The 26040-nt window shown below is 43.6% G+C and overlaps 2 protein-coding genes and 1 long non-coding RNA gene across 3 annotated transcripts; 1 reads left to right on the top strand and 2 right to left on the bottom strand.

Annotated features, from left to right (window-relative positions):
- Positions 1-2460: 2460 nt before the first annotated feature.
- LOC129592558 (uncharacterized) lies at positions 2461-5038 on the bottom strand. Its single transcript, XM_055488625.1, has 3 exons — positions 4949-5038; positions 3423-3668; positions 2461-3349 (listed from the first exon to the last, which is right to left on the bottom strand). The coding sequence occupies exon 3, from the start codon at positions 3173-3175 to the stop codon at positions 2609-2611; it is 567 nt and encodes a 188-aa protein (XP_055344600.1). The 5' UTR covers positions 3176-3349; positions 3423-3668; positions 4949-5038; the 3' UTR covers positions 2461-2608.
- Positions 5039-11691: 6653 nt separating this feature from the next.
- Positions 11692-14438, bottom strand: LOC129592552 (uncharacterized). The gene is made up of 4 exons (XR_008690992.1): positions 14198-14438; positions 13222-13938; positions 12396-12842; positions 11692-12111 (listed from the first exon to the last, which is right to left on the bottom strand). It is a non-coding gene; the product is annotated as an uncharacterized LOC129592552 (long non-coding RNA).
- Positions 14439-14627: 189 nt separating this feature from the next.
- On the top strand, positions 14628-23199 carry LOC129592521 (uncharacterized). Its single transcript, XM_055488578.1, has 6 exons — positions 14628-14751; positions 14882-15041; positions 22038-22178; positions 22318-22638; positions 22694-22753; positions 22840-23199. The coding sequence occupies exons 2-6, from the start codon at positions 15000-15002 to the stop codon at positions 23197-23199; spliced, it is 924 nt and encodes a 307-aa protein (XP_055344553.1). The 5' UTR covers positions 14628-14751; positions 14882-14999.
- The last annotated feature ends 2841 nt before the right edge of the window (positions 23200-26040 follow it).

Raw genomic sequence — 26040 nt, 5'->3', positions numbered from 1 at the left:
ATTGGCGTATTTATGTGCAAAAGGCAGTAGAGACTGGTGACTATGTGGAAGTTTCATTCAAAACATTTTCGTATCTTTAGAAAATTTGAAACTTGGGAGATTAACGGTTCGAAAAAGACACTGTACGGTGAAAGTAATCAACCATTGCAGCAAGTCGAAGTGTATGTATCATGTATGTACCTTCTCCGTCAGGAGCGTTAGTGCAAGAGTATGGGAAATTAACAGAATTACCGCCACCACAACGTGCATTGTATCACGGATGCTGGCCTTATCGTGCGCCAGGAAATCCTTGCACAGTTCGTACACGTAGATGAGGAGAACGGATAAAGTTTCCAAATACGCCAGTAAATTGATCCATCTGAACGATCTGTCAAAGCTATTCACGATGTCGTATAACATTGCGTGTTTATGTAACAAAGTGTCAATTTCATCACAACCGTTCAGCTGAACATCATCTACCAACAGGGAGATTTTGTCCGTTATTTTATTGCAAATTAACCACACAATCCAGGCAAAGACTATAATCATGCACTGAATAATCTTCCGGGCGCAGTAGCTAATCTCGTGGATGACAACCACGGCTATACGCGCTGAGGGAGAAAACGTGTTGACAAACCAGAACATAACGGAATCGGGTGTATTAGCCGATTGCTCAAGGACTGAAAATGTCATAGCTTCCATTTCGCCTAGATTCTTTTGGTAGGAAGTCGTTGTAGCGAATATCGGATGCAACGCAACCAAGATCAAGCTCAAGAGCACCAACATAGCTGATTCGCTTGCCTCAATAGACTTTGCAAAGGACACGCTCAGTTCGTCGACAAAACGCATTAGAGAGCGATGACTGCGCCAGGTGAGATAAACGTATGTAATCGTCAACGGATGAACTAGGTACATTCGGAAGGAAAACAAAAGTTCGGTCATATTCTGATACGCATCCATATTCCAACTGAAAAGACGGATGAAAAGACAGTCGTTCAATGACTGCAAAAGAACGTAGCAGAGTAAAAACAAATTTACAGCGTGATTAACAAGGCGGCGAGTGCAAACTGCTATGAACGGACTGCGGAAGTAGCCGCAGAAGTGCGCCGCCACGAAGAAAAAGAGCAGAAGAGTCTGAATGCAGCGAGTAGCCTTCTGAGATGAAGATTGTCGACACTCCATTCTCCAACCGGATTTGACGTTCTTTACATCTAGCTGGAGCTTCGAACGCCTACTGCTTAGTGTTTCGATTTGGCCGTACTTTCGATCGTAATCGGGAAGCGATACTTTAAAGTTATAAAATTAGGCTCATCGATTGACGGTACACTGATATTACGCGATTCCTTGAAATGACACACTGGAAGTGGCGAACATGTCTGCACAGCTGCTGGCGATGTGGAGTATTAGTATCGAAAACTTGCTTCTACATATAGGTGTATATACCGTACTTCTATACTTGAAAACACAAACAATATTCTCTAGTATACAAAAACTTGCTTCTACAATTATAATATTGTACCTTAACTGAAACCATGTTTCTTATTGGCCGGAGCGTACGTATTACCATGTTTTGCGGAAATAAATGCTGCTTGTTAGTGCCTTAACGTCGTTTAGATGGATCTGTAGCGGACACTTTTCCTCGAACATTACTCGTAATCCGTACAGATCGTATGTTAAGTAAATGAGCGACATACCTTTAAGGGGCCAGGCCTGAATTGTTTCGCTCCACAACCGGCCAATGTTATGTACTGCCAACTGCACCGACTGCTGCATAAGTGCCGGCAGGGTTTTATACCTAGCTGCTTAACAAGCCCGTATTATTAGAACTTTTGTCGTTTACTTATATATGCATGCATAGCGGGAGGAGACTGGCTGAATGCTGTCGCTGACCGCATTGCTGGTGCCCGTAAGTTTATAATTTTAATTTCCACTTTGCCGCAAGAACTTGTGTACGATAATGTTATCATAATGAAGTATGCAGACTGCAGGGTAAGAAGACTCTGCAAACAGAGTAACCTTCCTGACATACAGCTTACATGATTTTCTTTGCTTAACAAATGTGACGGAAAAGTCAGGGAATTAACAATTGTTATGACGGATCGGATGCAAAAAAATCTATTAATGGCAGGAATTTCTAAGCCTCCATGGATATCTTACTTAAGCACTCAGAAACACTATAAATTCCATAAATAAAGAAATGAAATACAGTCATCTTTAGATTAAAAATTTTGTCCCGTTTACACTAAAAGGTTGTTCAATTGTCGTGTAGTACTGTAGTATAATCATGGTAGCACTAATCTGACATATTTTTTGGACGCGGCTGTTGCATAAAGATTTAGATTTAAAGATTTGACTGATACCAGACAAACGCCATTGATATGAAAGATTTCGGATGCGTTCGGTATCATCCAGTTTTTATGCAGTAATTTACTGTGTTTTTCTGTCATGCATTACCTTCACCATTATGACCTTTATACGAATATTAAGTAAGTAATGCAATTTTACCAGCCCAATTCGATGGATGCTCATCGCAAAATTATTCGATTCATCTGCGCATTGTACGTATGTAGAGAATTATAGAATTATGTCATTACGTATTTAGCAGCAGCATACGCTGTAAGTGCGTACATTAATTTTGGTTCGGGCCTTTCAACTCTTTCGATCTTTCGCATGAGATACATAAGTCCACCTTCTTAAATGCGGGGTTGCCGGCATTGCACACTTGGTAAACGCTGTTTTCGGGCCGCTCCGCCAGCAGCCCCGGTTTGGCGGTGAAAAGATCCCGCAGCCAGGCGTACTGGCAACCGCAGTGCAGATTGCGCAGATGCGCCAGCGCAGCATTGCTAGAAGTGTTAGAACAGGCGGTCAGTTGGTTTTCCAGTGCCAACACCTGAAGGTCCGGGAGGTTGGTAAAGGTGAAGGCGTCCAGATCATAGGGCGCACAGTCGGTGATGACGATACTGCGGAGGTGGGGGGAAGGTGCGAAATCCTCGCGGCGCAACCGCGGGTGCGCCGAATTGCTACATCCGTTTAGTGTGAAGCTCAGCAGGTTGGATAGTTCCAGCGCCGCGAGTTTAGTGGTGCAAGCGATCTTGTGACAGTTGTACAGAGCGAAGCTAATGATTTGCTTAGCAATGGGCGTAACCGCCTGCGAAAGGAACATGGGCTCGGGGAGCGTGTGTAAGTCGACTGTCATAACCAGCTCCGGCACGATCAAATCGTCTGCGGCGATCCCAAAGATTACGGCGCGGTCGTTGGGGATTTTCTGTATGCCCAGGCTGATATTGCGACCCCGGTTGGAGATATTGCGCCGAGCGCGCCTTTCTGCAGGTCCAAATCGATAACCTGTTCATCCAGGCACCTGTCCATCCTGCCGCGCAAAAGCACACACGCGCACAGATATTCGGTAAACTTCCGATCGGGTGAAGTCGTATTTTACTTACCGGAGAATTACCATATTGTCGCATTCGGCCCGCGTCAAAGGGGCGCAGTTGAAAATGGGGAAAGGCTCCATGACGCCGCTGGGGAGTTCGGGAGGGACTGCCGTATTCTCAGGCCGCACACCATCTATGCATGTCCATCATGCCGCTTACCGCATGTTAGAATAAAGAAACAGAGAGCAAGAGATATGCCTTTTGCGCACCAGTCAGTGCTGTCGACCGGAAGTGGATTTAGCACCGCTATCTGCCCTGCTAACACACGCGACCATCAGGAAACTTGCACTGGCTGCACAGCGACAGTGCAATGTCTTCTGCATAATACTTGAAACAAACTGTCTTCGACCAAAGCCTCTCGTTAGTCTTCCATAATTATGATTAATAATATTAACATTATTCTGATTATTTTTCTGTATTTATGTGGCATACTTTTGTACTGTATAAGTACGCAGAGCAGAGCGATAGAATGACTGAAGATGTGCTTTTATTATTTATCCCTGTGCGTTTAAGCTAGTAACAGTCCACAGGAGCGCAGTAAAGGTACTCTATGTAAAGGTGTCCACATGCATTGAATGAATACACGTTTTTTCATTCAAATTTATCATTCAGCAGCAACTATGTGTAGAAATCATCATGCACTGAATGAATTCAAAGTATGCAGGAAACGAAAATCTGGATGACGATCACGTGAATTCATCCAAAAAATCAGTGAATGAAGAAGGAGGGGAAATCCTTCCTTTTCATTCATGAATGAAACTTTCTGGCCAATCGCTATCGCTCCCTACCACTACCGTGGGCGGGTGGATTGCCGATACACCGGGCGGGTGCCGTGCTAGATGTTTCATGGCATGAAGTATATGTAGTCGACTGTCGCCATTCAAACCGCCAAAACGAAAAATTCATCGATACGTTTCACTTCAGTTTTAAATGATAACATTTTGCTCTACTTCATGTGATTTGCATCAAACGTGCATTACGCCAGTGCGTGTGGACACCTTAATTCAGCCGAAGCCCGAAGTTACCAAAAGTAGGCAGACTTTTGGTAACTTCGGGCTTCGGCTTGCCACCCAGGTGTCCTGACGATGCCAGTACCTGTTCAATTTGCATCGTACTTGTTGAAATTATTCTTAAATTCATCGAGCTTTCGGAAAATTCTATGGATTTGGTACCACCCACGGGCACCTCACGAGTCCCAAGTCATCAACATCCTTCAACAGTACTATCTTGAAAATTGTCTGCATCTGAACGGCTTATAAACACAATGGAAGGCCGCAACCCATCTCATGCCATCGTTTTTCGCTTCCGTATCGGACTAACTATCAGCAAATTGCAATGGTAATGGTAATGTATGATGTCATAAAAATGTTACTAATACTATAATAATCTTCATGTTTTCGGGAACTTCCGTAACAAACAGACATTGGTAACTTTCTCTATATAGAAAGACGTTGCTGCGCTAACGCTTGACCAATATTTGTCAGCATGGGCCGCATGGCTTATCAGCATACCCTGGACATTTAAATGCCACTTACTCTCCTGTACAGAATATGCTAAAACTCCGAATAACCAAATAACGAAAACACGCCAGTGAAAAAGCATGATGCACGCCCGTATTAACCAACAGATGACAGGATAACACACTCTTCTACACAGACCCGAAGAAAAAGTTTGGCATGCAAAAATTTGATGCTGTTACAGTAGTTTTACTTAAACGAAAAACCGGCAAATTCAATTTCCGATACTTGCGGTAATATCGCTTTAGCAGACAAACAGGTTTTTCTTGCAGCTTGCAGAGACTGGAGTTACAACTGTCAGTGGTCTAGAAGTACATATCGCACTATACATTTACGAACCTTGTTCAGTTTCAGCTGATTTCGATCATCGAAGTTGCACCACGACCTCCGGGCCGCAGCAACGCTCAAAATTAGCTGGAGTGAGCGGTTCATATTTGTCACGACTTGAGGTGGCGGCATAATGTGTTTATTATGAACCGCCACTGAGGGCGCAAACAACCAACTGATCGTTGTCATCAGGACAACAATGGCACTGCCACCGCAGTTGCCATGCTGGACAACACACCACATAGCGGACACAACATTCTCGTGACATCAGTGCCACTGCACTACGCCACAATATTTGTACTGCATAAAGCATACGAAAGCATAGTACGAGATGCTTCCCGTTAGCACCAACTCATTCTGGGAAATGTTTTTGAGATACTGTATTTCAGTATTCCCATTTTCGCCGAAAAAGTCAAACAACAAGTCCCGAAAATTGTAAACAATACATCAATCGTAAGGTTGTTCATTAGTTGATAATTATTGATTGACTAGATTTTGATTGCCGGAGCATAGGTGATTAGATCGGCTGTGGGTTGAAAGCTTGCTTTTGTACCGGCAAATCAAAAATAACAAGAATTTTATTGGAGGTTTATTAGAGTTTGCAAATACTGTACATTTCTACATAATGTCGAAATACCCACAATTTTTGTATTATTGATATATGTATACTAATTAACTGACGAAGCCAACGAGTCAGTATGCGCAGAGGTGTAAAAGGTTATTGCACAATTTTTACAGTAAATAAAAAGTAGGTCAAACACCGATGAAATTCTAAGATCTCATTGTTAATTAGGGCAACAGAACTCTGAGCTGTCTTTAAAGAGTCCGGCAATCCGCATGAAATAGGATTAGTTATGCGGTGACGATGCACTTTTCAGTTGCATACTGAAATGCTCTTCACCCAGGTTGCCGTATCCCAGCTTTGCTAAGAAAACCTTCCTCGTCGCTGGAGCGCAGAAGACGAATACCGTCGCGTCCAGTACACAGTTAAGATTACCAAATAATCGGCTGATGTCCGTTAAGAGCCTCCAGTTCGGGAAGAAGTGCACCGAAGTAATAAGGAAAGTCCAAACAACAAAACTGATGGCCGTAGAGGTGAAAAATACTGTATTAGTGCCCGCTGTCAGCACTTTCCCCACCGCTTCCGGTCCTGCAACCCACAGTTTAGCTGAAATTTCGATTGATTTGTCACCTACCGCTACCGATTCTGTATACATTCTTTGACACTATTACTTTCTTCAGAAACGCGTTTTAATGTTGTTTAATTTCGTGGTAAAGCCAAGACTTGGACACATCGGCTTGAAGACCGTTTCTTTGGGCTAAGTTGGGTAACTGAGGTACTTCTGTATGGCAAACAAAATTGTTTAAACAAAGTATCGTTCATAAAATTTAGGCTGTTATTTGCTCTTTTGTTAAAGAATTATAAATTTGATAAAGGACCTTGACAAAAACCAGATCTAAAGGATTTTTTAAGGGATTTGGCCCGGTACATAGCGCTAAAATCGTGTACATTGACGGGAATATTCGCTTTCGCGCACTTCCAAACACTTTTTTGGGTTGCTTTTTGACATTGTGTATCCAAATGATTGATGTACATAGGTGTGAAATCCGTTTTCGCGCGCAACATTCGGTTGCGGAGTTATGAGAGTAACAAAATTCCAAAAAGTTTAAATGCATTCAGGTGTACCAAAAGTCTCATTATGGACCGATCCCTTTCGAATTTTGCACGTAAATGCACATAACCATGAAGATCGTTTTGACACGGATCCACTGTTCTAGCATGTTTTTCAAATTTTAAAATGAATTTTAAAGTTTTCGAAATTCATTTTAAAATTTGAAAAAAATCGTAGAAGTCTGGATCTGTGTCAAAACGATCTTCATGGTTATGTGCATTTATGTGCAAAATTCGAAAGGGATCGGTCCATAATGAGACTGTTGGTACACCTGAATGCATTTAAACTTTTTGGAATTTTGATACCCTCATAACTTCGCAACCGGATGTTGCGCGCGCAAACGGTTTTCTCACTTAGGTATACAATTCTTCTGGCTACAAAATACCATAAAGCAATTCGGAAAAGTGTTTGGGAGCGCGCAACAGCGAAAGTTCCCCTGGATGTACACGAACTTGGTGCTATGTACCGGGCCAAATCCCTTAATTTTAATTAACGAAAACTTTTAAACCTGTTTAAAAAGGTCGAGAGCGATCCGAAACTTCACTAGCTAAAAGTTACAAGAAAATAAACTCTGGAAGCCGTATGGCATAGTAGAACGCACCAGAAGGGACAACGTTTCGCCGCTTAATTACTCGCAGGATAAAGACGTAAAGTGCCGCTCCAAATATAATCACCAGTCCGACTAAGGAAATATTTTGGACAAAGGACAAGAACCTCGGAAAAATATTTCCCGGCATGATACACGGTTTTCCCTCAGCGCCGGCACCTTCGGTGATAGTCAGGACAAAATGAGGTAAGCGTGTAGCATACAGAACAGCATGAAGGACAACACAGGCAATAATCGCCACCCGTTTTGTGTGGTGGGCTCGGTAGGAGACGGGAAAAGTCACGGCCCAGATGCGATTCAGTGAGAGCAGATAGTGCCCAGAGGAACCCAGCGGATCACCGATCCACAGGTACAGAATCCGTGTGGCACACCAGCCCACGCTGGTTTCTGTTGGCCTATCGCTGATCTCCATGTGGAATAGCGTGGCGCATTTCAGTGTGAACGAAGCTATCCAACAGAGACACATGTTTATCAGGTAAATATTGAAAGGCGTTTGCAGACGCTTGCTGGATAGAAACACGCTGACTATCATGATGAGATAGATGGTTTCGAGTGGAACCAGAGCAGTTAGAAGATGGTTGAGCCATCCGATAGAGGCCGCTCCATGGACACCGATTACATTGGAAGAGTTCTGTGCATTAAAGTTTAACATCTTTGACTAAATAATATAATATGAAGACAGCTATTCAGAATAAATTTATTTGGAATTGAGCGAGCAGATAAACCTGCTTAGTTGAATCACCAAAATGTCCGGCTCCGCGGGAACATAAGCGGGATTGGATGGCGCGGGGTTTAACACGTTAACCTTCTCCGCTCACTCAATGCTGCGTGTGTTGCTGCATGCGACGCTCTTTGCACACGTTATGCACTCACTGTCTCGCTTTGGCGTAAATGAATTAAGGTTCATGACAGTTATCCGGAAATTAATTACACCAAGAAGATTACAGCGGCTCCCATATTGCTGCCGCTCTGTTACTGAGCCGAATTATTCTGTTTCTGGTCACTGACGTCAACGATACAATAAAACTTTACTACACGCTACTGCTGCTGGCCGGCGAGCCCAAAATCAGTATTTAGTATTTTGTGTGGAATTGAAACTACGGTAACAGATAACCAATCAACTTATCCTGAAGCAGAAAGGCATTATCCGAAAAACAGAACCAACCAGTGATTATCAAGACGACTACTTACTCATCATTTGCCCTACAAAAGGAGTGAATGTTTACAAAAATCGAAAATCGTTCCATGGTTTTCCTGGAAGAAAGAAGTAGAGCCTACTAAGGAGAAAGGAACTTTTCTCCAGTCATTGGAGACCAATGTGCTCGCATATCGAGTAACAAATGAACATCCATTTAACATCCGTTCTACATCGTTTAAGAGATTACGATTCACGCACACATCCCGTAGCAGTTGAATCATCCACGCACGTTCGCCTAGGCTAATTATGGTGTGTCTCTCAAGGTGAATGGAGCGAGATGTTGATAGCGTGACGAAACACTTTGGCGCAGTAAGCAGCGAGGTATTCAATTCTACTGTAACTTTAAACTGGTAAAGGAGCATTCGTGTGATTTGAAAATTGTATCGCAAACAATTCATCATAATTCACCTTGTACATGCGAATTTACTGGAAGAGAAGTATGGCAAATATATCTAAAAGGGTCAGCCTTTAAAAACAGAACTTGGAGGGAAATGAACTCGCGCTTTTGATACACAGTGGTAGCGTTTTATTAATCAGGATACATATTGGGAAGTTTCTTGGAGATCGTGTTCTGCATTTCCGGCAACCGCTGCTGATATTTTGGCAAAAGTAGATCCAATAAATGTAAAACGCGCGGTTTATAAAAAAATGTTTCGGTTTATAACATGCTGTAGCCAGGAAGCTTTGCATACACTGGCGAGAAAACCGTTTGTGCGCGTAACCTTCGGTTCGGGACTTCTGGCTGCTAGGAAAATTCCAAAAAGTTTAAATGCATTCAGGTGTACCAAAAGTCTCATTATGGACCGACCTCAAATTTTGCAAGTAAACGCGCATGCCCATTAAGATCGTTTTTGCACCGATCCAGACTTCCATGATTTTTTGAAAAGTTTACAATAAATTCTGAAATTTTTAAAATTCGTGTTAAAATTTGAACAACATGCTGGAGGAGTGGATCGGTGTAAAAACGTTCTTCGTGGTTATGCGCATTCACGTGCAAAATTTGAGGGGGATCGGTCCATAATGAGACTTTTGGTACACCTGAACGCATTTAAACTTTTTGGAATTTTCTGATAAAGTGAAACTTCACATACACCCTCCGATCTTGCCTTTCTGAATGTTGCAGAGGGGTGTATGTTAAATAGGGGCACTGCCCCTAAGGGCGCTGCCCTTAGGGGTATAGCCGCCGGGGGTAGGCCATGTTTATAATTTGTTCACGCGCGAAAGCGCGCGAAAGAGTTTATAACGCGCGAAAGAGTTTTTTAGACAGCGACTTTCTATACAGATACAACGGGGGAATGCGATTTGTGTAATGGGTACAATTCCCGAGCAGGATAGCACTGAGGAAGTGTTTCTGTTATAAATGTTTTTTTAGTACTACGTTTGTACTTATGACACGATACTTATTAAAGATACGCGTTTTATTTGTTCATAGAAACAAGCACGGTACCGAGGCAGCTTTGAATCACTCAAAGTCTAAAACCGTTAAATTCTGCCTTTCTTTACAAGTTGATTGTCAAAAACTCAACAAGTACTGCCAAGTACAACACTAGACTACACAAATTATTCATTCTGAACGTTGGTTTTTACACCCTTTGCATGTTCGGAATCGAAAGATCCGGTACTGACCAGGCTGATAACAGAAGCCGGAACTTTATTTGAAAAGAGCCTTAAAAGCTGTCTGCTGGTTAAGCCAGCTGTATGTTATGTAAGGGGTGAATAAGCCGGTAAAACTGTTGTCGGTTTCATAAATGGTGTATGTTATAGCTGTAAAGGGGTGAATGTTATACGAAGGTGAATGTTAAGAGGAGTTTCACTGCAGTCATAAGTCCGAACCGGATGTTGCGCGCACAAACGGTTATCATGGCAGTGTATGCAAATCTTCTGGCTAGAGAATGTCATAAACGAAACAAAAATGTGTTTGGGAGTGCGCGAAAGTCAACGTTTCGTGCATGTACACGAATTTGGTACCATGTACCGGGCCACTTCCCTTAAGCGGATACTCGCGCATATTATTAAGGTTACCAAAATATTTCTTTTGTTTTTCTGGTCGATCAATGGTGGATATTTGGATAAGTTTAACCGGACTGTGTTGCGCTGGTGATGCCGTCCTTTGGGTTCCGCCCAAAGAGCGCTCATTCCAGTAGTCTAAACCTAGTTTGGCCAAGAACACCTTCCTAGCCACCGGCGAGCACAGGATAAAGACGGTAGCGTTCAAAATGCCGTTAAGATTGCCGATTAGCCAGACGCTTTCCATGAGCAGCCGATAACTGGAACAAAGGATAGATCACTACATGACAAAGCTGACGGCTTTGGAGGTTAGAAGACGGCGTTAGTACCGGCGGAAAGGGGCTGCGGCTTGCCTTGGACAGGAGATCTTACGAGACATTTTTCCAGAATACTGACTTTAAAATATCTAGTACGTAATCTACTCAATAATTAGTTTAAAAAACGATACTTAAAAAGATGATTTGATATCTGAATCTGTTTAATTGCAAGCGATGCTAGCCTACGCGCGTTATGCAAAGGTCCGAGCAAAGCATTTTCTTATAGAATTATAGATCCTCATAACGCGAGTAATCAGGAGAAGATGGACTGGATTAAAATTCAAGATTTCATTTGTCTTTTTCGTGAATCAAGAACGGCTCAACTAACCATGGTAAGACTAAGACTGCAAGCGGGTCAACCGGAAATTAACCGCATCGTCGAAATCAAAAACACGCATGTAAGCACGGCTAGGTGTACCTGTAAACATTTATGGGACAAACGAAATTGGATTTTGCGTGGTTTAGAAAGCGGTAACGGTAACAAATTGTTGTATCGGTAACGTATTAGGCCTGCAGAAATTTAACTGCACCCAGTTTTTAAACTAGTTTCAGTAAAATAATAGAATCGCCTTGATTAGGGATCAATGACCACCGTTCATCAACGAAACCAAACAGCATCATAAACTCTGGATGCACATGTGCGTGCCGACTGAATAGCACTGATTTGATATGCCCGTGTAATCGAACTTACAATTTTAGGTTGAATTATGATTTGCTACAAAAATTCAGTAGCTGAAAACAAATTACAATAACAAGTTTTCGGTTTGCCAAAAACATGTTTTCTTGGCGATTATTGAGCAGATTGACATCCATCGCGGCCTACTTCCGTTCTACGCTGCTCAAAGCTTAATTTAATTTGGCAGCACCTCCGTGATACCGACTGCTCTTTGGACTGGAGCTCGTGCCTTTTCAAGTTAGCAGTCGCCAATTCGAGAAAAAATACCCCGCACTCAAGGAGAATCCCCAGATAACAAGAGTGATTACTGATGAGATTAAGAAAATGGCGTTCCTGCCGTTGTGGCCTGAGGGATGTTTCCGAATTCCTGAAGGCTCTACGAAAAAACAAGACTAATAAAAGCCACGTCAGACCAGTTTAACACAGTAACCACACCATAGACCAGGCCCGGCTTTTCGCCAACTCCTATTAATTATCGAGCTACGTCTGCAGACTTTGTCACAGAGATATCATTCTGCGCTGTTGGAAATACTGTAATGGTCGATACAGCTGTTGCGGTCAAACTTGCAGATAATTCATTAATAGGTTTACAGACTTTCAGTACAACCTGGGTCATCCGCTGCTGTACGCCAAAAAATTTTTCCGCAAGAATTTTCTTACCAGGAGCAGTTAAACACACAATAACTCTTTCCTTTTAATTCGCCGCAAGAGAAGCACATATGGCACCGACCCAAACACGATGACCAGACTGGCTAAGGAGATGCATCGAGCAATAGAGAAAAACAAGGAATATACTTGCACTGGGATCACGCACACTTTCCCTTGTGCGCCGGCGCGTTCAGTGATGGTCAGAACAAAATGCGGTAGACGGGTTGCACACGCAACTACACACAAGACGATACGGGAAGCAATGACCACGCGTTTCGTGTGATGTTTGCGGTAGGAGATGGGAAAGGTCACCGCCCAGACGCGGCTGAGGGCCAGCAGCACGTGCCCGGAAGCGGCGAGGGGATCACCGACCCACAGGTACAAAATTCGCGTACCGTACCAACCGACACTAGTTTCCATAGCACGCCCCGTTATCTCCATATGGAAGATGGTGGCCCACTTCAACGAGAACGTCGTTATGTAACACAGCAGCATGTTGAATAAATAAATATTCGCAACCGTTCACTGGACAAAAACAAACTGACAACGGCCACGAGGTAAAAGGTTTCTATTGGAAGCAGAACGACCAGTAGGTGATCAAGCCATCAAAGATGGGCCACTGCATGGACAGAGGTTGCGTTGGAGACGTTTTTTGCCGTCAGATTTAGCATTGTTCACCGCAAAAATTTAATTTTATTTACACTACTGGGATGCTTGCCCACGGCCGGTATACTACTCTCGTGCACAGGTTCATCAAACATCTGATGTTCGCAGGGTTGTTGACTACATCCATGATCGGACTACGGATGTTCTCCATTCTGCATACAGGCACACTAACCTTTCATTGAACCATCGCTATGCCTTCTCTTCTTTCCCGTTAACGGCAGTATTCCGCTTTTCCGTGAATGAGTTAGCGGTTCTGATAGTGCGTTTATCCGGAAACTAATTAAGCCAGAAATAAATTCCTCGCCGTAATTGTTGCCCCTCAAGCTCCGTAAAATTGTGTTGTATCACATTGCCGCCAACGTAAACGTTGTTACAACGTGCCGGGATCTTGGAATAGAAGAAATAAATTACACAGTACTTGCTGTTCATCTTGCAAATACTGTACTTAATTGTAATCAATGTGTCAAAGTTAGGAAACTTATTTTTTAATACTTACTGTAACCCACTGACGATGCTGCACTTTCATGCAGTTTTTACTTTATTAGCGTACAGCGAAGGATTGCTATCCGGAATACTATTACCCTTTATCAAGCGCGCATATTTAGTGGCTTTGTTGGACTTCTAGCTCCACGGAGCTTTGGCTACTTCGATTGCGCAACGCTGTCGCTGTCCCGCTTTATATTGCCGAAAGTGACGCTCTCTGCGACTAGCGATACTGTCCCGCTTTTGTGTGAATGAATTAAGGTCCATGACACTGACAGAGCGCACATTTTATTCGGGAATTAATTAACCAGGCAAATCGCAGCGGTTCCGGTATTGCTGCACCCCTCTTACAGCGTCACATACAGATAATTCCTGCGAGTGCTTAAAGCTACATATTTTAGCGCGCCTGCTGAAACCAAAAGGAATTAGTTAATTATTGCTATTTTGTGGGTAGCTGCAGTTACATGACAGATGCTGAAGCCTAAAGCCCCAAAAATAATAACAGTAGTAATACACTAGGCTCGACCGGCATTTAGATGTGGGACGCTGATAAGAGCGTCCCGGGATGACGTCCCGTTTTTTAAAAATAAATTTAAAAAATCAGAAAAAATCACTGGTAATCAGAAAAGAATCGCTAAAATTATAGATAAATACATAGATATTACCTGCTGGCAGTATCACCGCTGCCGTGAAGCGATTCGATATTACCTGCTGGTAGTATCACCGCTGCCGTGAAGCGATTCAAAACGGGTACAAGTTCCCTACATGCATCGAAACGACATCTACCGAGCAGACTGGCACTGTCTGTTAATAAAAGGGTAAAATCAGTATGTTCCAATGGTATGCCTGCTACTCAAACTGTGTACTTGCAGCAATAATATCCTTCAGATTTTTGAGCAGTATCACTGGGCACATTAACAAAAAAACCAAAACAAATATCACTCTGCAAGAAAATGTTCTCGCAGCGCTCATTTACCCAGCCACCAGCCAGCACGCGGAAAAGGGACTTTGATCCCTCACCGCGTGGCATGCATATACATGTATGTCTGGCCATGCGGTGCCATTGCATACAGCAGCACAACACGCTTGGCGACCCACTCATGTTCCCGCACTATAATAGCACGAGCATCGTTGCATGGCGACCTGAAATAATTACTGTTCTTTACTGGCTTAACGGGAGGAACTGAACCTGGTGTGCGAACCTCATCCTTTGGTACACGTAAGTAGTAACGACGTATACTTGGCTGTAATATTGTGTATGTATGTATGTTTAAAGCGTCGTTTCCTGTGTAGTATCGCTATGTACATGCAATGTAGGCTACAGCTGGCCGCGTCATTTCCGGTAACAGGAATCATCCCAAACTACTTCCGGTGGCCGAACTGTGTATTCCCAGTCACCTATCGGTTTTTCTACTACAACAGCGTATTACATTGGACCGGAAGGGCGCTATACCTGCAACTGCAACCATGGTTAAGCCTAAATTACCCGTAACTGCTACAATGGCCAGGGTAAGCCTCGATGCGCCGCATAATTTGTACAGGCCAAAATTTATGTAATCGTGTGAGTTTGTAGATATATTTTCAACCCGATAGCTTTTGTAGTTAATTCTCACCGCAGCTAACTTTTCGAGTATTTGTACGCAAAATATTCGTACACGTTTTTTTCTAAACGTTGTAGGGCTATAGCTGCATTTTAAACCGGACAAATTTTTGTAGACGATTTTAGCCCTGTGTCATTTGACGGTAATCTTTATGCCCCGAAAAAGTTTATGTGCTGCTGTTCATTCGGTGTAATTGCATTGGCAATTTTAAACCGGACAAATTTTTGTAGACGATTTTAGCCCTGTGTCATTTGACGGTAATCTTTATGCCCCGAAAAAGTTTATGTGCTGCTGTTCATTCGGTGTAATTGCATTGGCAATGTAATTGCATTGGCAATTTGAATTTATTTTTGCAGTCAATTTTAACGCTGTTTAAATTTAATGGAATATTTAAGGTCTGAGAAATTTCTGAATCTGTTATTGTATCCAGTGTAGTTATATAGGTACATTTTTAACCTAAAAATTTGTGTTGGTTATTTTAAACCAGTGTAATTTTATGGGAATCTTTACGGCCATAAAAACTTTATGGAGTGTTTTTTCTTTCGCTGTAATTGCATTGGTAATTTTCAACTGAATTAATTTCCGCTAGCGATTTTAACACTGCAAAATTTTACGGAAACATTTCTGGCCGGAGGAATTTTGTGGGCTAATTTGAATCCGGTGAAATTTTGTTGAAGCTATCTGAACCGAATAAATTTAGAAGGTGATTTTGTAACCGCAATAATTTTATGGGAATCTTTAGGGCCCTAGAAATCTTATTGGCTATTTGTCTTTTGGTGAAATTGTTTGGGTAATTTTCAAACAAATTAATTTCCGCTAGTGATTTTATTACTGCAAAATTGTACGGGAATATTTCTGGCTTAAGAAATTTTGTGGACTAATTTTGATCCGGGAAAATTTGTAAGGCTATTTGACCCGAATAATTTTCAAAGGCGATTTTTTAAATTGCAATAATTTTTTTGGAATCTTTTTGGCCGGAAAAACTTTATAGGATATTTGTTATCCAAAGTAACTTTATAGGTGCATTTCAAACCTAAGCAATTTTCTTATGCGAATTTAAACCTTTGTAATTTTATGGGAATTGTCTCGAGGCTTGAAAATTTAAAACTATTTGTTAACCCGAGTAATTTTTACAGGGCTATTTCAGCCAGGTAAATTTTGTAGACGAATTGTACCCTGTGTATTTTCTGTGGGGCACTTTTCGGCCTTGATAATTTTTATAGGCTCATTTTATCCGCAGTAATTTTACAGGCGCACTTCAATTCCTGTAAATTTTCGACCGAAGCGTAGCGAAGGTCTTCTGTGTTCAAGGAAAATAAAAAAAGTGGTGTCTGTGCGTCGGTCACCGCCATTGCGTAACCCATTCGTTGGGCGCCCAGTACGTGTGTTCCCCACATGGCCGTATATATTCACGCCACATGGAAACTGTGGTGTCTGTGCGTCGGTCACCGCCATGGCGCCCAGTACGTGCGTTTCACACATGGCCGTATATACTCACACCACAAAGAAACTGTGGTGTCTGTGCGTCGGTCACCGCCATGGCGCCCAGTACGTGCGTTCCACACATGGCCGTATATACTCCCACCACAAAGAAACTGTGGGGTCTGTGCGTCGGTCACCGCCATGGCGGAACTCTATCGTTATGCGGTGTCTGTGAGTCGCCGATCGCTGAACCGCGTTGACCACATGACATTGTATAAGTATGTACAATGTGCAACAATAAGTATGTACAATATAAGTATGTACAACGTTGTGTAAGTATTGTCCATTTAATAATACTGAATATTATTTCCATGGTTTCAGTGCTTTATTTATTGACATTAGTCGTGTAATGTTATATACTGTAAATTAAATTGTTACAAAGGTCACTGTATATCATGCGTAAATAGCCGGCAAACTTGCCGGTAAGCCGATTAGCTCGCTTACCCGAAATTTTTGATGGCCCGCAAACCTGCTCCGAAGGCGCCCGTACCCGGCAACCGCAAAAGGCCCAGAAAGAAGGAAATAACAAACCGTGAGTACTAATTGTCCGTAGCAAGGTGAAAATGCCGTGTCAAACTTAAGAAAAATCCACAATATAGATCATAATTGTGCTGCAGGGACGAATAGCGAATCGTCGTCACCTTCACCGTCCCCACCTAGGAAACGTCAGCGGCGGCAGTCTCATGAACAAGCCGAACAGACCCGTGCGCGCAATAGGGCAAATCAAGCTCGAAGAAGAGCCGCAATGACCTCTGCCCAACTCCGAAGCAAACAGAGGAGGGACAGAGAGGCTGCTGCTCGTCGGCGAACACAAAATATGCCATTACAAGCAGGGCGCACTTTAAGATCGATAAATCGGGAACGAATGGCGCGCCGGCGAGAACAGAGGCTTTCAGAACGCGCAGAGGAACAACGGCGGGATAGAGAGGCTCACAGACGTGCACGCCAAGGTCAGACATCTGAACAAAGAGCTGAACGTTTACAATCCCGACGTTTCTCTCGCGCGATATCTCGAGCTTGCATGGACCCAAGCCTGTTAGCAACATCACTTCAGCAACATATGATGGCATTAAAGTGGCAAAGATGTGATGTGTGCAAGGAAGCATGGCCAGGTTTGAAATTGGACGATCTTATGCGCTGTGCGCATTGCAGAAAAGCAATATCGAAATACGGGAAAAACAACAACATGGACCCGGGAACTGTACCAGCAGCGCTGAAACGTCTGACCTTTCTAGAAGAGCTCTTGATTGCAAGAATTCATCCCGTCCTATCAGTTTACAAAATTGGCCGCGGTCAGCAGCTAAGTTACAGTGGAAACGTCATAAACTTCATGCAAGATGTCGAATCGTTTGCGAAAGTCCTGCCGCACAACGTGAACGAACTGGTTTCAGTTATTTTGGTCAGTGGAACCGACATGGACAACTATACTGCATTCAACGTTTCTGCCACTCGTATTCGCCGGGCACTGCTCTGGCTGAAAAAAAACAATATATGGTACAAAGATATCCAGATTAACGAAGCTACGTTATCTCTGCTGCCGGAAGATGGCAATCTGCACTTCGCGTTACCAACGTTACAAACCACTATTCAACCACCGTGTGATAACACACAACCGGATGACCGGATTCATGACACTGGGGTTGTGGTCACACCGCATACTAATCAGTCGGCACAAGTCAGAGAGGCCGTTGGTGTAGAAATTCCACAAGTTCCGTATCCAAAATTGTCATCACAGCCGATCGACGAGTTCAACACACCAGGCTATATTGCACAAGCGTTCCCGTGTCTATTCCCTACCGGCGCCGCTGATTTACGTGATAACCGAGGAAGAACAGTCGCAGTTTCTGAAAGCGAATACTTCAAACACCTAATGCGCTATGAAGGAAGACGGTTTGCATCACATCCAACGTTTAGATTTTTTGCTATGAACACATTATTTCGCTGGCAAGCACTTCGGACAGGACAGCTTTTTGTGCGGAAGTCGGCGTTGGGGAACATAACGGCAGAGGAACTACGAGATAAGCTGCAAAATAACCCAGCATTAATCAAACAGATCATGAGTTACGGCTCCAGACTACGCGGCACCAGGGCATATTGGTATCACCGTAGCGCGGAATTGATCGACATGGTTAAATCCATTGGAATGCCAACACTGTTTTTCACGCTGTCCGCTGCAGACTTGCACTGGCCTGAACTGTATGACCTTTGGATCCCACAGTCGACTTTCAAGATTTAAATACGAATGCCAGCACAAAACTGAGAGCAAAACTCTTGCAAGATAACCCAATGGTGGCGGATTGGTTTTTCTCCGAAAGAGCAACGCACTTTATTCACAAAATTCTTGCGCCCAAGCTAAGAATTGCCGACTATTGGTACAGATACGAGTACCAACACCGTGGCAGTGTACACCTTCATGGACTGCTGTGGTTAGAAGATGCGCCCACCAAGGTGAATTTTGATACTTTGGATAATCAAGGAAGACAACGAATAATCGAATATTTCGATGGTTTGATCACTGCTACAAACCCGGATATGGGCGCACCACCAGCTGCAGTCCATCCGTCTCAACTTCGACCAGACAGTATCACTGACTGGAATGCTGATTACGTGCACCTGGTGAATAAAGTGCAAAGGCATACTGTCTGCAGAAAGGAGACTTGCTTGCGAAAGAAACGACGTGGTATCGAGAAATGCCGTTTTGATTTCCCTCAAGGAATTGTGCCCGTTAGTATGCTTGAAAGAACGGAGGGCAGATGGACCTTTGTACCAAAAAGAAACGATCCAAGAGTAAACAGGCACAACCGAAGTATACTTCAGGCTTGGCGGGCAAATATTGATGTATCACCCGTTGTTGACAAGCATGCAGTGATTAACTATGTTGCAAAATATGCATCGAAAGCTGAACCGCGATCCGCATCATATGGGGATATTTTAAAAATCATCCTGGACAGTGACATTGGAGCCGGAGTGATGGCCAAACGATCGGTACAACGATTGCTGCTAAAATCGGTATCGGAACGCGACATCTCAGCACAAGAATGTATGCATCTGTTAATGGGATTCGACTTGTACAGAAGTTCCCGCCCTTTTGTAAATATTACTATCAGAAGCGACGAATGGATTCCACTTGCCGACGATGCAGACCAGCCAGATGCAGATGCCCCATCTACCAAAACCATCCTTAGCAAATATAAAAACAGAGCACTGGCTCTCGAACATTCCAGCCTGATGGAAGTCGCGTCTAATTTTGTCTGGTCAAAAAATGGCTGGAAAAAAAGAGCTCGAAATAAGGAAGCTGTTGTACGAGTATTTCCCATCTTAGCGTTATCGGCAGATGCAACGAAAAATGAAGAGTACTATCGCCAGCAAGTGCTGCTACACTCTCCGTGGCGTGACATTAACACTGCCCTGGCAGAAGGACAAAGTTGGGAACAAGCGTATAACGCGCTCGCGCTTCCAGCCCATGAAAACGATTTACCAGAGGCCGAAGTACCTGATAGTTCGGATGAGGAAGCGGAAGCACCAAACAATCGGGACCAAGATGAGTATATGGTTCTGCACGGCCATGGTCCGCATGATGCACCGCCAGTTATCGAGCTGGGTACCCGTCAAATTGATGTACTGTTTGACTGGCAGGCGGCTTACCAACAATACCCAAATATTGCGGAAGCCGACAGTTTCATTGAACGGGCTAAAACAGATGCAGACGAAGTTAACGAACCGGTGACGTTGCCCAACGTCACTCTTGCCGGTGAACAAGAGGAAGTCAACGCTTATTTCGACGAACAGCTTAATGGCACTATTCCACATCGCTGTACAATCATACAGGGAAAAGCGGGAAGTGGAAAATCCACACTTATTTCCTTCTTGAGAGCAAAGCTGGAGAGCAAACCTGGATTCGGTGAGCAATCGTACCGGCTTGTAGCCCCGACTGGCATGGCAGCCAATAACATTGAAGGAATGACAGTACACAGTCTTCTAAGAATTCCGGTTAACAGGAAGTTTGTACCTCTGGAAAACGAAGAACTCGCAAGATTCCAGTCCGATTTCGAGAATATTCGGTGCATTATTGTGGATGGGTTCAGCATGATAGGGTGTACCTTGCTCGCTAAGATGGATCAAAGATGCCGCCAAGCCAAGCCTGAATCATGCGATCTCCCATTTGGTGGCATGTATGTCTATTTTTTCGGAGACATCAACCAGTTGCCGCCTGTACTGGACAGACCGCTATATGGTGATGGTTTTGCAAGCGATTTATCCGATCAAGGACAGCTTGTTTTCCGAAACGCATTCACCAAATGTTTCATCCTTAATTCATCACATCGCCAGACCGGATCGGACCCCGATCAACAAGCCCTAAGGGATGCTTTAGATCGCATCGCAACTGGCGACTCTACAAGCGAGGACTATGAAAAGTTTGTCAACCGAACGTACGCGCTACTGTCAGAGAACGAGAAAACAGATTTCAAGGGAGCATTGCATCTTTTTTCGGAAAAAGAACCCGCACGAAATTACAACACCAACGCTTTAAGACAGCTGAACATGCCGGTCGCAAGAATTATGGCAGAACATAACGGCCGCACTGCTTCCAAAGGTTATTCTAAGGATATATCTAACGTTGGTGTTTTTTATCGGTTAATTTTTTGTAGGAACCGAAGAACAAGCTATGGGTCTCGAACCGGTTTTATACCTTTCTCGCGGTAGCCGGGTCGTGCTTAAACGAGATTTGTGGACAAGTAAAGGGCTCGTTAACGGAGCGCTGGGTTATATAAGAGAAATTGTATATTCCCCTGGCACATCCCCGACGGACAGTCTACCATATGCTGTACTGGTTGAGTTTGACAAATATACTGGTCCGACGTTAGCGAATAACTGTATTCCAATAACGCCAACAACAACGCATTGGACGGAAAAATCGGAGAAGTGCGCAAGAACACAGCTGCCTTTATGCCTCGCTTGGGCTATCACCATTCATAAAGCTCAAGGCATAACTTGTAACCAAGCAGTGGTGCACCTTGGAGCCCGCGAATTCGCGTCCGGCCTTATTTATGTGGGATTTTCACGTGTTAAGTCATGGAAAGGACTTGCAATTGAACCTATGTTTTCCTTTAGCTTACTCCAGTCCATCAAAACAAGAAAAGCTACTGTGCAAAAAGCGCGCGAAATGAACCGTTTCAGGCAATTACGATAAATGTTTTTCCATTTTGTGCCGATTGCATGTCTAAATTTGCCTATTGCGAAAAAATAAAGAATTCTATGATATAAATCCGGTGTGTAAAAACTTCCTAAAATCGCGCTACCGTCAGCACTAAGCCCTGTTCCCGCTATATGATCCCGCTACGCTTCGGTCATGCAGTGCCCGCTAAAAGCGAGTGCACTTTCCTAGTATTGGCTGATTCGCTGTTTTTGTGTTCATTTGTAGGCGGTGGAGAAGAAGTGGGGAAAGGGGTGCCGGATTCCCATTTTCAACAAACGGGGCGGCAACCAAGCGTTCAAGAGGGAGGTGCTAAAGCACCTGAAGGAACTGACGATCGAGGAGAAGCATCAGCTATACGATAGAGCTGTAAGCTTCCCAGCTGTTTAATTTCATATAAAGCAAATTTCTAAGGAATAATCATTCAATTAACAAATAAAGCAAGTTTGTATTCCTTTGTTTGCTTGTAGCGAATTTTTTTGTAACTTTTTTTTAAATTGTCATTTAGGAGCCGGTACTGAAGGGCAACCGTTATATGGAGGAGGGCGCTGCTGCTGTATACAGCAGTATGCTCAGTGGAGTCGAAGCATGCCTGAAGGATGTGAAAGCGTTGGAAGAGCAACTGAAGGGCTTCAAAGCTCTCCTGGAGAACAACATTAAGGAAACCGTGGAGGCCAAGCATGCCAGGGACCAGATGGTGGTACTGTTGCGGCAGCAGACTAAGCATCCGCGCCTGTTCCGTGAAACTCCAGAGCCCATCATCGCAACTGGGCCGCGTGGCATGTTTCGCGTTCCCACCAGTGTCAAAAAATCCAAGAAGGGCGCTAAGGTAATGGTTTCGAAATAAATTTTTGACACGTTCACTGTATTAATTGTTCTTGCAGAAGGCCGTACCACGGACCTATGGTCGTGAAATCAAATTTGATAAGAAATCAAAGCAAACGGTTAGTATTTGTAGTGTTTTTTAATTTTTTTGGCTTTTAAAAAGGCAGCTAGTCGACACGATCGTGTTGTTGATTTGTTGGGGCAGGTGTTTCATGACCATTGCACGAGATTTCGGAATACCGTTACGAAAGCCTTGTGTCAACCGGGGCTGTGCCAGAAGAAATGGAAGCAGTTGGTGGAAATGGGGGGCAAGCTGGTGGAGAAATTTGAAAAGCTGCGACGCCCTCATGTCAACGTGGATGTGTCACTGCTTGCCGGACTCCTACGTCAGTTCGTGAAAATGCATACGGAGGGATTTACTACCGAAGAATGCCCTAAAACCAAGACGGTCACCACAGAGGAGTTCCTGAAGACTAGACATGCCGTGTTGGAGAAAATGTTTGATTGGTCAAAGCAGTTCAAGGAAGTCTCAGAGGAGTTGTACGAAGAGGAAGAAGATGAGTAATCATTTGTCTAAGTGTTATGAATCATTTGAAAATAATATTTCATATAAACCTTCTTTTGAAGAGCAAAGTACCAATACTAAAGCATTACCTTTGTGCTGTTTCCTTTTTGCAAACCACATAATTCTCATGTTATATAATGTACAAGTGCAGTAAACATTTCCGACTATATGGTCTTCAAGCTTTTTTTGTATATACGATTCAATTATGTACTAAGCGAAGCCATAGGTTAATAGATCGGCATATGTGCAGCACTAACTGAGTAAGTGGCAGAATAGACATACAAAAAAGCAGCAAAAAAACGCAAACTATCTTGCCAATCAGTATAAGATGAAAAGTAAGCTACATGTACAAATTTCCAAGTGTACTGAATATTTAGGTATACATGACCTTTGAGCTACTTGTATGTACGATGAATTATATAAGAAGCAAAGTCATAGGTTAATAGATCCGTAGATGTACAGCCTAAACTGAATAAGTGGCACAGGAACCAGCTAAAAAAGCAGAAGAAAAACACAAGCTATCGTGCCAATCGGTAAAAGTAAAACGCCAAGCTACTAGCATCGGGCAAGTATAAATAGCAGTCAACAGACACGAAAATTCTTATTTGCATTAAATTTGTATGTGTAGTTTTTAACATAATGAAACGACAAGCCCAAACGGAAGCCCCGGCCGCTTCAGGCAAGTGGTTACGTGTCCACGCTTCGCCTTCTCCGGATCCACCACCATGCACTGCATGCCGGCCTGTTCGAAAGGAGGTTTGGAAGGATACGGATGTGCCTAAGATCCCCGACGACCTCCCTCACTGTTTCGAACACCAGCTGGATAGCCTACTTGAATGGTTTGCGTTACCGCCAGTGAAACGTGGTAACTCTGCCGGTGAGGACGGAGAAATCGGGGAGATGGTTTGGACCGCTGTCAAGAAACTGTTTACCGCCAAACAGGCAGTTACCATGGTTAACAGTGTGTATAAGCAGCCGCCTCTGGAGTTTCCGCTAACCCGTAGCTTCCGTCGGAATGATGCCGGCCTGGAACTGCAAGTTTTGGTCAGCCAAGCCTTTTCGAGGAGATCCTGGAATACGTGACTCCGATTGATTTGCACAATTTGCAAAGGTAAACAAAATGTTTCGATAACCTGAAAATGTGAAATTTGATAACGTATTAGTTGTGGTTTTTAAACGCTTCTTCTTTTGGTTGCAGTGTTAATTGGTACTTCAACGAGTTTACTACAAAAGAGATCGCGAAGAGAAGAAAGTCTGCAGTGGTGACCTTTACTCCACGCGACGTTGATCCGTATGGCGGTGTCGGAATCCACAAGAACTGCAACTACCTTTACTGTGAAATCAAGCATTTTGCTCGGAAGCTTTTCTGTGTAGTGGACAGCTCCACACAGTCCATTGTATTCAAGGTAAAGGGAACCGAAGACACTTTTGGAAGTCTTATGCATGACTATTTTTGCCCGCTGATGCAAGAACTTTACAAGCTGGCGCCTCAGCTGACCAGCATTCGCATAATTGGAGGATATATTAGTGTCCGAGCCGTACTGGAAACTGTCCAGTGGCTTCGCAGTCTGGAGCTGGAGGAGGTATTTATGTATGGATTCAACCATCTAGCAGACGGACTGGTACCACCTGATATGCCACTGATGGCAAACCTGGGATGGCTGCGGAAGCCGGGATGGACGTCGTCGTCGTTGTCGGGGTCCTCAACGTCGCCACCATCGTCGTCGTCGTCGTCGTCGTTGTCGTCGGAGGAGGAGGAGGAGGACGAGGAGGAAGAAAAACAAAGACGTAAAAGGTATAAGAAGAAGGATGAAAAGAAAGAAGAGTTGAAAAGGTCAGCGGCATTTATTTTTTTTTGTTTTTACTGAGCTATGGGAGTATACATAGAAGCCGTATGTCCTTAGTTATGTGCTGATGAGTGGTGATTTTGTCCGGGGAGCCAACCAGCCGCATCACGTGGCACAAGTCGCAGAAGAGCTGATATCTATGCTACATTTTGCAATGAAAAAAACCCCGTTCATGCCCCGGATCCGGATGGTCTGGCATATCATTGGTCAGTGGTGGCTTAGCCGTTTGGATTGCATGAGCTACAAAGCCATCGAACGAATTATGCGGAAGGTGACCTCCAACCAAGGATTCAGCCTGTACGATGATATCCATAATGCGCCGGAGTTTCAGAATCATGACATTGGCTACCTCAACGAACACCGGTATCAGTTGTATCGATTAATTATGGTCGCGAAAAGCTTGTCGATGGACAGGGCGGCGGTTTGCGACTGCCATAAATGTTGGTACATTTCAGAGAAACAGACGTATAGCGGTTACATTCGTAGGCATTACAATCTGTAACAGCGATCGAGTAACTATTACCATTGCATTGAGTTCTTTTTTTTCATTGATATGTGTCATTGATATACGGGTGAAAGGTCAAAGTCGCTTAATTGTGTTTTAATTGTACGTACATCTGTTTGGTTATTGGTTGCTTTAACTTAAGCGTGCCCAAACTTGCTTATAAAAAGTAAGGTTCAATAAAATTGTGTGGTATATAATTTCGTCGTGGCTGGCGTAAAGTTGGTGCCTACAATTAGTAAACTGGTTTTCGGTGAGGCGTTTTTGAACGATAAAATGGCTGAGGATAACGCTTCTGACGGGGATGATATGGAAGAACATGATCTACCGCAGATATCGGAAGAAAGTTTATTGTTAGAAAAAGTAGCTGATACGTATTCTGGGAAATGGAAAACTGCTCTGAGTGTTTTCAATGCCGCATCGCATCAGATTTATTTGATGTTCCGTTTTCACGCCTCTGTAATGTGATAGAAAGCATTTTGAAGAACTGCT

Source organism: Paramacrobiotus metropolitanus, unplaced genomic scaffold (genome assembly GCF_019649055.1).
Source record: "Paramacrobiotus metropolitanus isolate TYO unplaced genomic scaffold, Prichtersi_v1.0 Parri_scaffold0000053, whole genome shotgun sequence".
NCBI classification, from domain to species: domain Eukaryota; kingdom Metazoa; phylum Tardigrada; class Eutardigrada; order Parachela; family Macrobiotidae; genus Paramacrobiotus; species Paramacrobiotus metropolitanus.
This window is presented reverse-complemented; position numbering and strand designations above follow the sequence as displayed.

Coding starts and splice junctions, on each gene's coding strand:
- LOC129592558 (XM_055488625.1), bottom strand. CDS start 3,175: ATGACAGTCGACTTACACACGCTCCCCGAGCCCATGTTCCTTTCGCAG.
- LOC129592521 (XM_055488578.1), top strand. CDS start 15,000: ATGGTTAAGCCTAAATTACCCGTAACTGCTACAATGGCCAGG. Junction 15,042..22,037: donor TAACTGCTACAATGGCCAGG/GTAAGCCTCGAT, acceptor GTTCATTTGTAG/GCGGTGGAGAAGAAGTGGGG. Junction 22,179..22,317: donor ATCAGCTATACGATAGAGCT/GTAAGCTTCCCA, acceptor ATTGTCATTTAG/GAGCCGGTACTGAAGGGCAA.